Source organism: Castor canadensis, chromosome 1 (genome assembly GCF_047511655.1).
Source record: "Castor canadensis chromosome 1, mCasCan1.hap1v2, whole genome shotgun sequence".
In the NCBI taxonomy this organism is placed as follows: Eukaryota; Metazoa; Chordata; class Mammalia; order Rodentia; family Castoridae; genus Castor; species Castor canadensis.
The window spans coordinates 137,811,179-137,826,473 of NC_133386.1; the positions used below are offsets into that span (position 1 = coordinate 137,811,179).

Consider the following 15,295-nt stretch of genomic DNA (forward strand, 5'->3'; position numbering starts at 1 on the left):
TCTGTTGTTTGTGCTTTTGGTAGTATCTTCTATTTTGGTTTAAATATTTCTAATACGGAAAAGTAAAAGAATAATATAATAAACATTTATATTCCTACAAATCCAGTATTATAGCTGCTTTTCTAACATACTGTGAGAACATCTTTGCCTTGGTTCTTTGATTTGATCCATGAAGAGTTCATCTGTGTTAAATTTCTTCTCTGAGAAGTAGTTTGAGAAGTAAAATACATGGGTCTAACTCTCCTACATATCCAAGTAACTTCCTGTACAGCACAGTAACCTTGGATTTTTACATTTCTATTTTGCTTTATTGTTTTGTTTATATGCCTTTTGAACTAGATAATCTATTCACATAGTTTCCACGTTCCATCTCTGTAGGTAAGCAATGTCACTTTTACATCCTTCCTGTGCTGTTCTGTGTGTATGTCAGCAAATGTGTTTGTTCCCTACTCCCATTTTTGTGCATGTGTTAGACTACCATTTACACTGTTCTGCACCTTGCCTTTGACACTATACTTAAGAAATTTTTCCATACGAAGATTTAAAGAGCTCTATCATTCTTTTATGACTACATACTAGTCTATTGTGATGTTAGGCCATAATTTAAACACCTCCCTTTTGACAATATTTTATTGTTTCAGCTTTTGCTATTAAAAACAATACTTCAACAAATATTCTCGTATGTGGGTGATATCTAACTTGGGATGAGTATATCTAGCACATGTATTAAACATAAACACTTATTTATCCTTAAAAACAGCATCTAAAGTAATGTAATAATACTCTTTTAGTAGTCCATATTAGTTCACTCTCCCCATCACTTTAAGGAAGAATTGGGACATTTAAAATTTATCTTATGTTTACTTCGGGGCTATACGCTTACATTATCAACAGTAGCAGAAGCTGCCTGGAGGCTTGTCCAAAGCATTCAAGGAGATGTAAATAATCATGTTGGATGAAAGTAAGCATATTGAGAGACTTCTTAATGTGATTAAACTGGGTTTTTTAAATTTATTTTTGAGACAAAGTCTTGCTATGTTGCCCATGTGACATCAAACTCTTGACCCTTCTGTCTCAATCTCCCGAGTGCTGGGATTACAGGAATGTGCTACCATGCCCTGTTGGTTAAAATGCTTTTATCAAATCCATTATATGAAGAAAAATTTTGGATCTTTTTCTCAGGTCTTTTCCTGCTACCTAATCATTTGATAAGTTTATTAAAACATCTGTAAGACTGAAAAACTATAGTCCTCATTTTGCCCGTATAGTGTTAATTGAAATTCTTGCTAATTGGAATTGAGTTGTCATTGCTATGGAACTATGCACAGCAAGGACATAGTTCTGCATAGTTAATTAATATACGTGCAGAGCAAGGGTTGCCTGAAATATACAAGGAATCAATGCACAAGCATTAAGCTCTAAAATAGTAGAGTTTAGGGAACTAGTAAATAGCTCAGACTTATTGGGCACTAAACTATGTGATAAGATCTCTACTCAGTGTTTAACTTCATGAACCACTTAATCCTTAGATTTAAAAAATAGCTGAATGTGGTGGCTTAAAACTATAATCCTAGCTACTAGTGAGGCAGAGATTAGGAGGATTGTGGTTCAAGGCCAGCCTGAGCAAAAAAAGTTCACAAGACCCCATCTCAACCAATTAAAAGCTGGGCTTGGTGGTGTACACCTGTGATCTCAACTACATGGGAATCATAAATAGGAGGATTTCAGTTCAGGCCAGCCTGGGCATAAAATAAGAACCTATCTCAAAATTAATCAAAAAGAGAAAAAAAAAAAAAACGGGCAGGGGGAGCTGGGAGCATGTCTCAAAACATGTTCAAAAGAGAACATTTGCCTAACAAGCTCAAGCCATGAGTTCAAACCTCTGTACCACCAAAATTTGAACCTCTTTTAATAATATAGATTAGACTAGGAATTTCAGGATCTCTTCCAACTCTGAAAAAAATCTTCTCTGAGACATTGTTAGCAATTTATTTATATGAATTTCTTCTTCTATTATCACCTTAACTCCTTAGTAGTAAAAGTTATAATAATAGTAATAATAACAATGAACTTAACACACAGAATTGGGCTGGGTGCCTGTGGCTCACACCTGTAATCCTAGCTACTCAGGAGGCAGAGTATCATGGTTTGAGACCAGCCCTGGCAAGTAGTTCAGGAGCCCCTATCTTGAAAATATACAACACAAAAAAAGGCTAGTGGAATGGCTTAAGTGGTAGACCACCTGCCTAGCAAGCTTGAGGCCCTGTGTTCAAAATCCAGTACCACCACCAAAAAAAAAAAAAAAAAGAAACAGAATTGTATGAATAATTCAGTACAAGTATAAAAATATGGCTAAGTAGTAAGGAGAAATCTTAGTATACCAAATAAAAATAGAATTCTGTTTGTAAGAATTTTTACAGTGTGCTTTTTCATTTATTACCTTAGCTGATCTTCCCAGCACACCAGCACAGTGTCCTGCTTCCCTTGGTAGAGCAACCAGAGAAATTTATCTAGTAGATGTTGACTTCCTGAGCCCTGGCATTTTGTTTCATGAGTAGTTTCTGGGTGTGAGTCCAGATAGCAAGACCCAGATCCTGCCCAAGTGTGCCAGTAGACGTACAGAGTCAAGAGTTAAGATAGCCGGAGATGAATAGAGATTGCTAGAGCAACATGAGCAATTTGAATGAATGCCAAATTCTTTCTTCAGAGAGGTTCTTCAGTTCCATTTTAAGGGTCTTAGAAATGAGTGAACAGGAAGATCAGTTTTCAGGTGATAAATTATTGCTGAGGTGGACACTAGTAATAGAACTGGAGCTTGAACTCATCTCCTTTGATTTTACTCTCAAATTCTCTTTTTTTTTTTTTTTTGTGGTACTGGAGTTTGAACTCAGAACTTTCACCTTGAGCCACTCCACTGGCCCTATTTTTTTGTGAAGGGTTTTTTGAGATAGGGTCTTGTGGAACTGTTGGCCCAGGCTGACTTCGAATCATGTTCCTCCTGCACTCTGCCTCCTGAGTAGCTGGGATTACAGCTGTGAGCCATTGGCGCCTGGCTCAAATTCCTTTTATCTCCTAAATTAAAGCTCCATAACTTTGGACACAAACTCAAATAGCACCATCACTATTTACAGCAGACATCCCTTTCTTTCCATCAAAGAGAGAGACAGACTGTACTCCTCCTAACGTGGCTACCTAATATCAGTGCCTGGTACCTTGTCTGAGTGTTAGCAGTAGGAGTTCAGTCCTTCTGTTTATTATCACTCATTGTCCAACCTCCAGCCATCTCACCACCCCTTTTTTGATGTTGTTATGCTATATGCCAACTTATCTTTTAAAAACAGTCATATTAGGGCTGAAAGCATGGTTCAAGCTGTAGAGCACCTGGCAAAGCCCTGAGTTCAAATTCCAGTACCCCCCCCACACACACACACAAAGTCATATTACCTTAAATGCAGTGAAGTGTATGAGTGTTTCCTTACATGGTCTGTGCTCGTGCTTGGCATTCATTTTTCATAGCAAAGCAGAGCAAAATAGCATTGTTTATCTTCTTCTTACCCAAGGCTTTTTTGGGGATTTTTTTGTTGTTGTTTTCTTTGTCTCTTCCTTTAACACTACAACTCTTAATACTGTCAAATCTCACTGGCTAGATTCCCGGAAGAGATTTTACATTTGAAAAGGAGGTGGGTAGTGTCAAGGCACTGATTGTGACAGCTCTGATTGGATTCTGTGACATGTACATATGTATCTGGTTCTCTTTACAGTGGTGAAATTCCAGCAGCGATTTGTGTTTCCAGTGCAGTTTGGTGGCCCAATGGTAGAGCACTGGTGGAATTCTAACCTCACTTTCCAAATTTATGCAAAGAAAACGCCACAGAAAAAGGTATTTACATGATTTTGGCTTCTGCCTCACCATTCACACCAGAGATTTGGAACATACTTAAAATTATATTCCTACCTAAACTAGGAATTTCACTAGGCTCAAGCAACACTTCTGCTTATTATTATTATTATTATTATTATTATTATTGTGAGTATTATGTTTGCTACTCTCTGCTGTTATAGGCCAGAATTAAGTACAGTATTATATTTAGTAAATGGATGAAGAAACTGAGATTTCATGAAGTTAAGTAACATGTCTGAGGTTACCTAGAGCCAGAACTCCATCCCAAGTCTTCTGTTTTTAGATACTAAGTTCTTAACCTCTTCACTGTGCTCCCTTGTTACAGGGAGATGACTGTATTAATATAGGTTATATTAGCCTTACTCTGAGATTCTACTTCCTAGTTACAGTATAATACCTAAAGTATCCAGCTCATGTCCAAAATGATATAATTGTAGATAGCAATTGATCAGCTGATTCCAAGTTTATAAAATCCACTTACAACTAGCATAATTTAAATCAATAAACTATGACACGAGCAATATTTACTTCCTTCATAATCCTACATAATCTTTTCACCTCATCTTTAGTGTGGATAGCATGAAGAATACAACTTGCTTTCTTTTGGTTGTTTTATCTAAATGATACAAGCTCTTTTTGGAAAAAGCAGGAAGGGGACAGGGATCACCTTAAAACAACCTCAAGATAACCTCTGTTAACATTTCATTATATTTGCACAAAATCACTTTTCTGTGCCTAGTTCATGGCTTTTATAAAAGAGTTATACTTTTAAAGAAAACTTTTAAAATTTTTTTTTTTAAAAATTGCCTATAATCCCATCACTAAGATAAAACATTTTAACATGTATGTGTATTTCCTATTTTTTTCAAATGGATGCAGTATATTATATAATTTTGTATGAGGCATTTATTTATCCTGCCTTTTTTTTTTTTTCATTTAACATTGCCTTGATAGTGTAATTTTTCTTGAAAAAACACATACTTGGCCAGGCATGGTGGCACACACCTGTGATGCCACCCACTCAGGAAGTAGAGGCAGAAGATCGTGAGTTGCAGCCAGGCTGGGCAAAGTTAATGAGACCCTATCTCAAAAATAAAAATAAAGCTGGGTGCCAGTGGCTCACACCTAAAATCCTAGCTACTCAGAAGGCAGAGCTCAGAAGGATCCTGGTTCAAAGCCAGCCTAGGCAAAAAAAGGGCTGAAGTGATAGAGTGCTTGCCTAGCAAGCACAAGGCCCTGGGTTCAATTCCCAATACCAAAAAAAGAAAGCACTTAAGGCCAAGCATGGTGGCTTGTAACTATAATCCCAGCACTTGGCTAAGTAGTGCAACCTTGTCTCCAAAAGAAAAGAGATGGAGCCAGGCCCCAGTGGCTCATGTCTATAATCCTAGCGACTCAGGAAGCAGAGATCAGGAGGATCATAGTTTGAAGCCAGCCTGGCAAAATCATTCCACGAAACCATATCTCAAAAAACCCATCACAAAAATGGGCTGGTGGAGTGGCTCAAGGTGTAGGCCCTGAGTTCAAATTCCAGCACCAAAAAAAAAAGAAAGAAAGAAATGTACTTAATGTTTTCCCAAATAATTTTATAAATAGTATAAATAGTTGAAGGCTTACTATTTATCTAATTTATCAAATATTATAACAAATGTTCATATTATTATAAACTTTTAGTGAATATCATTTTAATGGCTGCCTATCATACCATTGTATGGATGATAATCAGCTTAAAATTTTTTGGTTTTTGGACATCTATTTACTTCTAATTGTTAACTACTTTTAACATGAACTTATTTGTGTTTTATGTACTGTCCATTATTTCTTTATTGTAAATTCTCAGAAATAGCATTATTGGGCCAAAGAATAAGAATATTTAAAGCTTTTTATATTGACTGCCAAATTTGCTTCCCAGAAGTATACTGTCAGTTTATATTTCCAGCTTCATTTATATATGACAGCCTTTTGTTTCTCTGTATCCTTTACAACATCAAGTATATTAAGTACTGTAATTTTCCTAGTTTTAATGGCAAAGGTTTCTATCAGCTAAATTTCATTTTTAATTTTTAATAAAGTTGAACATTTTAAGTAAAGAATTAACTCTTAATAATAGAAAAAGATAATCTTCAACCTCTTTGTGATTTATAAAATCCTCTATAATTTTCTAGTGGAAAATAGTGAAACCCAGAAAGGAGACCAAAATGTGACAAAATATGAGCCTGCACTCAGTCACATAATTAACCTTTGTACTTCATAAAGCACAGGTTCTTTTATAAGCCATCATAGGTTGTCACTTCAGTTAAAATCCTGTGTGGTTGCTCTCGAACCTAAGCTGCTGCTTTCCTTATTTCTTCAGCCAGAAGTCATTGGAGCTGCATTACTTCCTTTGCGAGCTGTCATTCAATCAGAGCTGCTGTCTTTCAGCAACCAACTTCCAGTGCAACAGGAAAATGGTCAGACTCCATTTGGCCCTCTGAAGGTACACAGATATACATTCAGGAAGTCAGAAGTATTTCCTGAACATATATTGTTGACTGCTGCTAAGAATATAGCAGTGAGCAAGAAAAGCAAGGTCTGTGCTATTGTGGGACTTGATTGAAATTGGGCAACAGGAGTGCTTTGAAGGAAATAATATGGTGTGCTAATGAGTGCCTAGGAGGAAATAGGAGATGGTGGTAAGGCAAGATTTCTCTAAAGAGGCAGCATTTAAGGTAAAATTTGAAGAATAAGACAAGAAAGTTAAAAGTATATGCAAAGGTCCTAAAGTAAGAATGACCTTTGTGGTCAAGGGTCAGAATGTAACCATAGTATAGTAAATATGAGGGAGTGATAGACATTAGGGTTGTACAGGCAGATAAGGACCATTTCATTCAGAGCGTTGCAGGTCAAGGCAAGGAGTTTAGATTTTAGCTTAAAAGCCAAGGAAAGGACATTGAAGCATGGGAGTGACATCATCTGATTTACATTTCAAAATTATTTCTGTGTGGACAATAGACTGTAGGGGCTAAGAAAGAAAATGCAGAGGCTATAGCATTAGTCCCAAAATGAGGTGATTGGTGGTGGCTTAGACTAGGCGTGTGACAGTAAACAAGGACAGAAGTAAATATGTGCCTGATGGAGTAAGTTCTGATGTCTAATTCATTGAAGAAAGGGTTCTTTCCTTGCATTCAGCAGCATCAGGACTTCTTAGGTGGCAGAATTTGAATGTGTGGCTTCAGTACAGCTTTACTTGGTGTCCTGGTGAGTTTTTAACATCTTCACAATCATGCCTAAAACATCTCCCAGTAATCTGAAGAATAAAATACAAGGCTCACTATATGAGCCCTGCCTACCACTTTAGCCTTCTCTACCAATAGACATTTCAAACTATAAAGAATCCCTGAGACACCATTCTGGCTTCATGCCTCCATGTTTTGTTTGTTTAATTTTCATGCTGCTTCCTCTTCCTGAAAGTCCTCTCTCTTCTTCCTGGTCTTCCTACTAAGTAAGTACCACCTAGCTTTTAAAGACTCATTTTTGAAAAAATTGAACACCACCTTACTCTCCTTCTAAGTTTTATTTTTTGCCTGCTTGGTTAATTCTAGACCTCAAGGTTTAAAATCTGAACAGGGTATTAGTAGGATTGAGGGAATAGAAATTTTACTATCCTGGCTTTGTTGAGAGAAGTACTATACTGGATTGGTTGCTCCCAGTATTTGATAGAGCAAAAGAACTTTGCCGTGTAACACCTCTGGGTTTCAGATAAAAGGAGCAGTAAAAATCCTTTGTCCCTAGTAATTCATTCTTCTGTCATCTAGTGACTACCCTGACCTTCAGATTCATCATTTATCCTACCTTCTTTTATTTAACTTTTTAACAGTTTTAACTTTATTTTTGATTAACTTCAAACTTTGAGAAGTATTACAAAAGTAGTATAAAGAGCTTCCATACCTTTTACCCATACTCATCAATTCTTATTGTCACATTTGCTTTATATTTATTTATTGAATTCTCCCTATGTAGCTCTCTCTCCTCTGCTTCATCTCCTCCCTCCATATATAATACATATGTACATACATATACACATACTTTTTTCCAAATTATTTGAGAATAAGTTACAGACATCTTGCCTATTTCCCCTTTAATTCTTTAGAAGTATTTCCTAAGAACAAATACATATCATGCATAATGCCATAGTTATAAAAATCAATTTAATGTTGATAATGTATTCCATCTACAACGCATACTCACATTTCACCAACTATACCAATACTTTCTTCCTTTATAGCAATTTTTTCTAGTCCAGGGTTATCATTTGCACTTAACTGTCATTTCCTTATAATCTCTTTTAGTCTAAAACAGTTCTATAGCCTTCTTTATTTTTTCCAGTACATTAATAATTTTTAAAAGTAAAAGATTTACTTTGTAGAATGTCCTTCTGGCTTACCTGAATCACATATCATTATGATACTTATAAAATGGTGATTTCGCTATTCCCTGTGGTTTATTTTTGTCTTGTTTTTGCTTGTTTTTGTTTTTTGCAGTGCTGGGGATTGAACCTAGGACCTCAGGGCCTTATGCATGCTAGGCAAGTGCTCTACCACTAATCTATATCCTTAGCCCTCTCTGAGCATTTATTGCTGTTCTTCTGTATATTAATACAGAATAGTTGTCCTTTTTCTCATACTAATTTTATATTAATATATGCTCACAGATTTTTATATCATTCAGTAGGTCAGAATCCATTACTGCTATTCATTTTGTTGCTCAAATTATCCTAGATTTAGCCAGTAGGAGCCTCATCAACTGGATTCTGTGTCCAGAATTCCCATCCTTTTCTGAGCATTTACTTATTTTCTTGTACAAGTTGATGTTCCAGGATCATCTTGTATCATTAATGAATAATCTACCTAGCTTTTTCTTATTTTGAATAGTTAATGTATATACAGTGTTAGTGTTCTTCCTATTTTGTTATTTGATGGTGAGTTAAATCATTTCTTAATAATCTGACATCATCTCCAGTTTCAAAATTGTGATTCCAGTTCTATAGGACATTCTTTCTGATTATTTTTTTTGTGTTTTACAGGTAACCATGGAGCTTGTTACAGATAACAAGGATTTCACTGGTGTCAATACTGAGTTAAGTAACAGTACCCAGCGTACCCCACTTTGTGTTGCTGCAAGTCCAGATAAGACACTATTAGAACCCAGTCAAGATACTACTTGTACCAAAAATCCACAGAACCTAAATCAAATGCAAGAGGAAACTACAAAGAAAACACAAAAATTGGTGCTCTCCAACGCAAAGTCACCAAGCCCTGTAGCAACAAATTCTTCAACCTTCATGGCTGTGCCAGCTTCCCATAATTTAGTAAATCAGACAAATGAGTCAACAAAAGAAAATGCCTTGCTGTTGCATGTGCTGTTGATGGTGCCAGATGGGAAAGACTTCATTACTGGAAAATCCGAGAAACAACCATCATGTAATGTTTATTTAAATTGTAAACTCTTCAGCACAGAGGAAGTCTCCAGATCTATCATAGCATGGGGTACAACACAACCAGTCTTTAACTTCTCTCAGGTAATTTTGTATATTTCATATCTATACAGGTATTTGGAGGTGGGAGAACAAATATTTCCCAAATCATAATGCCATCTTAAAAGAAATTGAGTATGTTCATACTGGAAGGGACCTTTGTAATTATCTGGGATGCTTTATTGGATGGAAAGAGGAAAAGACACTGTCAATATTTTAAAACTTTTTGTCTCTCTTTCTGTTGTTTCTCATTTCACGTGGTTTCCCACTATTTCTTTTGCCTGAGTCTGGGTCTTACTCCTTTCTGCTTCCTTTAGACTTTGACCGGTTAAACTTCCCCAAACTTTCTTAATCTCCAGTCTCTCTTTATTTTTTTATTTATATGTTTTTCCTGACTCATTTATTCCTCCATTTATTTCAATTTATTCTTGATTTCTCTGTAGAATTTAGAACTGTTGCTTAAAATGTATTTTTTTATTTTTGTTGGTACTAGTATTTGAATTCAGGGCTTCACACGTCCTAGGCAGGCTCTCTAGCACTTGAACCACACCTCCAGCCCTGGGTTTGTTTTCTTGATTTTTGCAACTCTACTCTTATTTTCTTCCTGACTCAACAGCTAGTCTTTTTCAGCCTTTGGGCCAAGAGAAAACCAGGAAAAGAATGGAAACCCCAGCATTTCTCCCCTTCTCTTAACCCTTAACTGTTACTGCTTCCATTCATCACTCTTGGAGGCCCTCTTCAGATATGTTTGACATATCTGACAACCTTCTCTGTGTCCCATCTATATGAGCCTTATCATCAGAGAACCCATGCTGGTTTGCATCTGGCATTTATATGTTAGTCTTGAACAGCAGACTGCCACTTCTATTAAAGATATAGAGTAGGCTTTATTTTAATGTCTTCAGCTCCTAATACTGTGCATTTACACATTAGGTTTTCAATAAATGCTTGTTGAATAAAAGCATAAATTAATTGTTTGTCTGAGGTGTGGACTTTTTTTTTTTTAATTGTTCTCACCCCTCCCTCCCCAGGTGATTCCTGTCTCTCTCTCTTCCAAATACCTGGAAAGGCTTAAGAACAATGTGATGGTAATTGAAACTTGGAACAAGGTGCGGAGCCCAGGACAGGACAAGCTGCTCGGGCTGGTGAAACTCCCTCTCCATCAGTTTTACATGTCATTCAAGTAAATAGGCTCTTTTGGAGTATTCTTCATTTTTTGCCTTTAACTTTGTATGAACTGAAGAGGAATTCTTTGGGTTTGTAAACACATATAGCTCAATAGTCCCTTGAAGGACCTTTCTCAGTTTCACCACACTTGCTGCTCCCTTATTCTGTTATGACTCAGCCATGCAAATATTGCTTCCCAAGTGTTAGTCACTGTTCTGAGAGCCTTACGTACATCAAGTCATTTAATCTTGTAACAACCTCTGAGGTAGGTACTTTTATTTCTCCTGTTGTACAGATGAGTTAACAGAGATGCAAAGAAGTTAAATTACTTGCCACAAATGTCATAAGAGTGTATTTAGGGTTAGAACTCAGATAACCTGGCTCTGAAGTTCTCCTTCTCTTCCTCCCCTACCCTCCTTCTCTCTCATCTTTCTCTTCTCTTTCATTAAGGTATATAGTTGTACAAAGGGGTTTTATTTTATTTTGATATTTCCACACATGCATATAATGTACTTTGATTAAATTCACCCCCTCTATTACTCTTTACCCTCTGTCCCCACCTTTGCAATTCACTCTATTTACCGATATCTCCACTGCCAAAATTTACTCTTTACCCAAAGCTCTGCCTCACAAACCTAGTGGTTTACTCTCTGTCACGAAGTATCAGAATGGTTCATATCAAGACTTCTGTAATGAATATTGTGTTTTAGACCTTCAGATTTGATGAGTACCTCCCTTTAACAGTTATATAGAATACTGATTAACCTGAAGACTATTTCCATCTTACAAAGAGCCTTACTATAACCTTACTATAACCTCATGAGTGCCTTACTATAACCTCATGAAGTGTTATCATTCTCCTTATATTATAAATGAGGAAATTTATCCTTTAACTTAGAGAAGTCACTTGACCTTTCTGGCCTTCTTTTCTTCATCTGTAAAAAGAAGATGATGATAATCCCCTATCTCACTTAGGAAATATGGGTTTGCCTTCTGTGGACAGTTAAGTGCTTCTGATGCTAACATTGTAAAACATGGCCAGGTTGAGGATAACTGCTGAAATCATGGATGCCATTATCTACTGTAGACTTTTGTCCCCTTTTCCCCCACATTTAAAAAAAAGTTTATCCATATAAATTAATTATGCATAGGATTTTCATTGTCGTATTTACATACACATATAATGTACGTTATCAAATTCACCCTGTCTATATTAATCTTTCTTAACCCCCTCCTATTTAACAGAGTGGGTTCCATTGTGCTATCTTCATATATATATATATATATATATATATATATATATATATATATATATATAAAATATATTTCAATCATTCACCCCTTTCCCTCTTCCTCCTCCCATTGGTTCCTCCCCAAACAGTCTTCTTTTACAGTCATGTCATTTTATTATTATTATTATTATTTTAGGTCTAGATTCCACTATGAGTGAAAACATGCAATATTTGTCTTTCTGAACTTCACTTATCTTCCTTAACGTGATGGTCTCCAGTTCCATCCATCTTTTTTTTTTTGTAGTTGTGATATTAGCCTTTGCTGTGAGACTTTACCATATACCAAGCATCATAATTGTTATTTTATATTTGTTACAGTTCTGACAACAGTCCTGTGGTGGGAGTTTAATTACCTATATCTCACAAATAAGGAGTAAGGATCAGAAAAGTTAAGTTGATTACTTAAGTCACACAGCCAGTAAGTGGCACCACTAAGATATAGTGAAGAGCATTTGAGCTTTAAAATCAAATGGTTAAGAGATGAAGGTATTATAGCTCAGTGTTAGAGCATTTGACTAGCATGTGTGAGACCCTCGATCCCCAGAATCACAAAAAAAACAAGAACAGTCCAAAGCTTGAGTCCTAATTCATCCTCCAACTAGCTGCATCTTCTTAGTTAAGTTACTTAACTTTTTTTAACTTAGCTTTTCTTATCTGTTAATAGTAGATAATATCAATCTTTGCATTGCCAAATGAATTAGAAACACTATACACCAGGTGTGATGGTACACACAGTAATCCCAGCACTCAGGAGGATCCCAAATTCACAGCTACATAGTGAGTTCCAGGATAGCCTAGGCTACATAGTGAGACCCTGGATCAAAAAAAAAAAAAAAAAAAAAAAAAAAGGAAGGGAGGGAAGAAGGAAAAGAAGGAGGGAGGGAGGGAGGAAGGAAGACTTTAAAAGTACCTACCACATGGTCAGTAGATGACAGGCATCATTGGTAATATTATCCAAGTCTTACCTGTGAAGTCCACACTCTTCCTAGTTGACCATACTGCCTCCATGTAAAATAATGCAATTCAGCAAGCCTCAGTGTTCCACTGCAGAGACTAGGCTTCAGGCCACCGAGGATACATCAGACACATTCCCAGCCCTGAAATTGCTGCATTCAGGGCTGCCTGTAATTTTATTTTGATTGATTACTGACAGAATCACATACTGTTTTAAAGTCACTATTTTCTAGTTGTAGATCCATTTTTAAAAAACTGAGAAAATGGGCCAAGTAAAAAATGAAGCACCTGACATGATTGATGATTATTATTTGCTCATTTACAATTTCTTCCCCCTAGAGATCCCAAGATTTCTCGCCTGCTGCTTGATGCCAACTACCCAGTTGTTGCTGTCGACAGCTACATGCCTGTGATTGATGTGTTTTCAGGCCACCAAAATGGGAGTCTTCGAGTCTTTTTAGCCATGGGTTCTTCAGATCAGATAATGGCACTGCAAAGATTAAAGAATGAAGAAGGAACACTCCCTCCCTTCAGCCCTAGGCCATCCCATTTCCTGGACCAGCCATCTGTAGCATCTGTTGCTATGGTAGTGACTCAACCCTGGTTCACAGAAAACTATGATCTCATTTTCTCTTGCACATTTTAGTGAAACCATTGTCCCCAAATTCTTATTTCAGTAAAGAAAGTCACATGAAAATAGATTAGTTATGCTCCAGTGCTTGCATTACACTCCAGAGGAATCATTGGTATTTTTCTTTGTTTCCCTCTTAGATTTTTCTTTTTTTGGCAGCACTGTGGTTTTGAACTCAGGGCCTCACATTTGCTAGGCAAGCGCTTTACCACTTAAACCACTCCACCAACCCTTTTGTGGGTTGGGTGTTTTTGAGATAGGATCATTTTTTTTGCCTGGACTGTCCTCAAACCATGATCCTCCTGATCTCTGCCTCCTGAGTAGCTAGGATTACAGGTGTAAGCCACTGGCACCTGGCTTCCTCTGATATTCTTAAGTTTATAAAGAAAATCTAGGGCTGGGGATATAACTCAGTGGTAGAGAAATTGCCTAGCATATTCTGGGCCCTGGATTCAATTCCTTACAACACAAAAAAGAAAATCTATTTGGGCAACCAGATATTAATTATCCAATGTACCAACTTAATTGCCTTTAAAAAAATCAGGAAAGGGGAGTGATCCCAAATATTAGCCAGAAAATCTGATGGATAAGTCCATGTTGCAAAGTTACAGTGAAGTACCTTGCTTTTCTACTAGCAACTGAAAAGTAACTTATTTTAATACCGAGCTGTATAATTGAGAAAGCATTGACACACTTGTTCATGTATACTTCTGTAACGACTGCATGAGATGGGTCATTATTATACTCTTATAGGTGATGAAACAGAAAAGTTATGTTATGTTACTTGTCCAGGGACACATAACTGAGAACAGGAGAATTAAGGTTCAGACACAGGGTCTCTGACTCCAAGTTCAGTATTCATTCCACTGTATTTGTTGTCTCTATTAGTAAAGTCAAACCATGGTCTCCACACCATTTAAGTATTTTATGTTTTTAAATCTGAATCGGAAAGACAAATGTCTCTAGGAGGGAAAGAATTATTAGGAAAAAATTTGTGTTGTTAACTCTAAACTTTTCTTTGCTGTTTGTTAGATATTAGTGTCTGTAAACAGGTTAAATGATGTTTTTCTGCCAGCAGAAAAGGAAAATTAAGTTTCTGTTTTTCCAATTCTAACACTTGGAAGGCAGAGACAGGAGGAGGATCATGAGTTCAAGCTCAGCCTAAGCTACATAGTCACGTTCAAGCCTGAGTTACATAGTGAGACTCAAAAACAGTGTTTTTCTAATTGAAAATTACATAAGAGCTCAAATTTAAAAAGTGCCTATAATGTTCCCAACTCTATTTTGGTGGTATGTGGCCGTTATGAAGTTACTGTAATACTATATGGCCCAATCAAGCATATATTGTGACTCTTGAGAAATTTTTTGTCACCAATTTTTTTGCTCCAGGAAATCAAAAGCTGTCTGTTTCTCTAAGGGATTTTAAGGCAAAAACCTAATGCAGTCTCTGTTTGGGATTTATTCAGTTAGTAGTTAAAATGTAAAAGACATTTAAAGCATAGAAGTCCCACTCTTACCTGAATCCTGAATTGTTCCTGTGAATGTTCCTCATAACCAGTTGTCTAATGTCTGCTGGGATTGTATAAGGTAAAGGTGAAGAACACAGGCCCCCCGAGGCAGACCGTTTGAGTCTAAACCCTGGCTCCTGCATGTTAAATTAGCTACAAGTGAAGTGTTCAGTATAGTTCCTGGCTCATAATAAATGCTCGGTAAATATGACTAATTCTTAGCAGTAATAATACCTTTAGTAACAGTGTATTCATTACTTCCCCAAGTAACCCTTGCCAATATTGGACAGTCCCAGTGTTATCCCCAACTTCTTTAGAAATAGTCATTAA

General features: G+C 36.6%; 1 protein-coding gene across 6 annotated transcripts in view; it reads left to right on the forward strand.

Annotated features, from left to right (window-relative positions):
- C2cd3 (C2 domain containing 3 centriole elongation regulator) overlaps positions 1-15,295 on the forward strand; it is a 139,134-nt gene that overhangs the window by 47,617 nt on the left and 76,222 nt on the right. For all 6 annotated transcript variants that reach the window (XM_074083246.1, XM_074083271.1, XM_074083263.1 and 3 more), the window contains 5 exons: positions 3,762-3,880; positions 6,255-6,377; positions 8,964-9,458; positions 10,445-10,596; positions 13,166-13,412. In XM_074083246.1, coding sequence (XP_073939347.1) covers positions 3,762-3,880; positions 6,255-6,377; positions 8,964-9,458; positions 10,445-10,596; positions 13,166-13,412 — 1,136 coding nt within the window. The remainder of the gene's footprint in view (positions 1-3,761; positions 3,881-6,254; positions 6,378-8,963; positions 9,459-10,444; positions 10,597-13,165; positions 13,413-15,295) is intronic.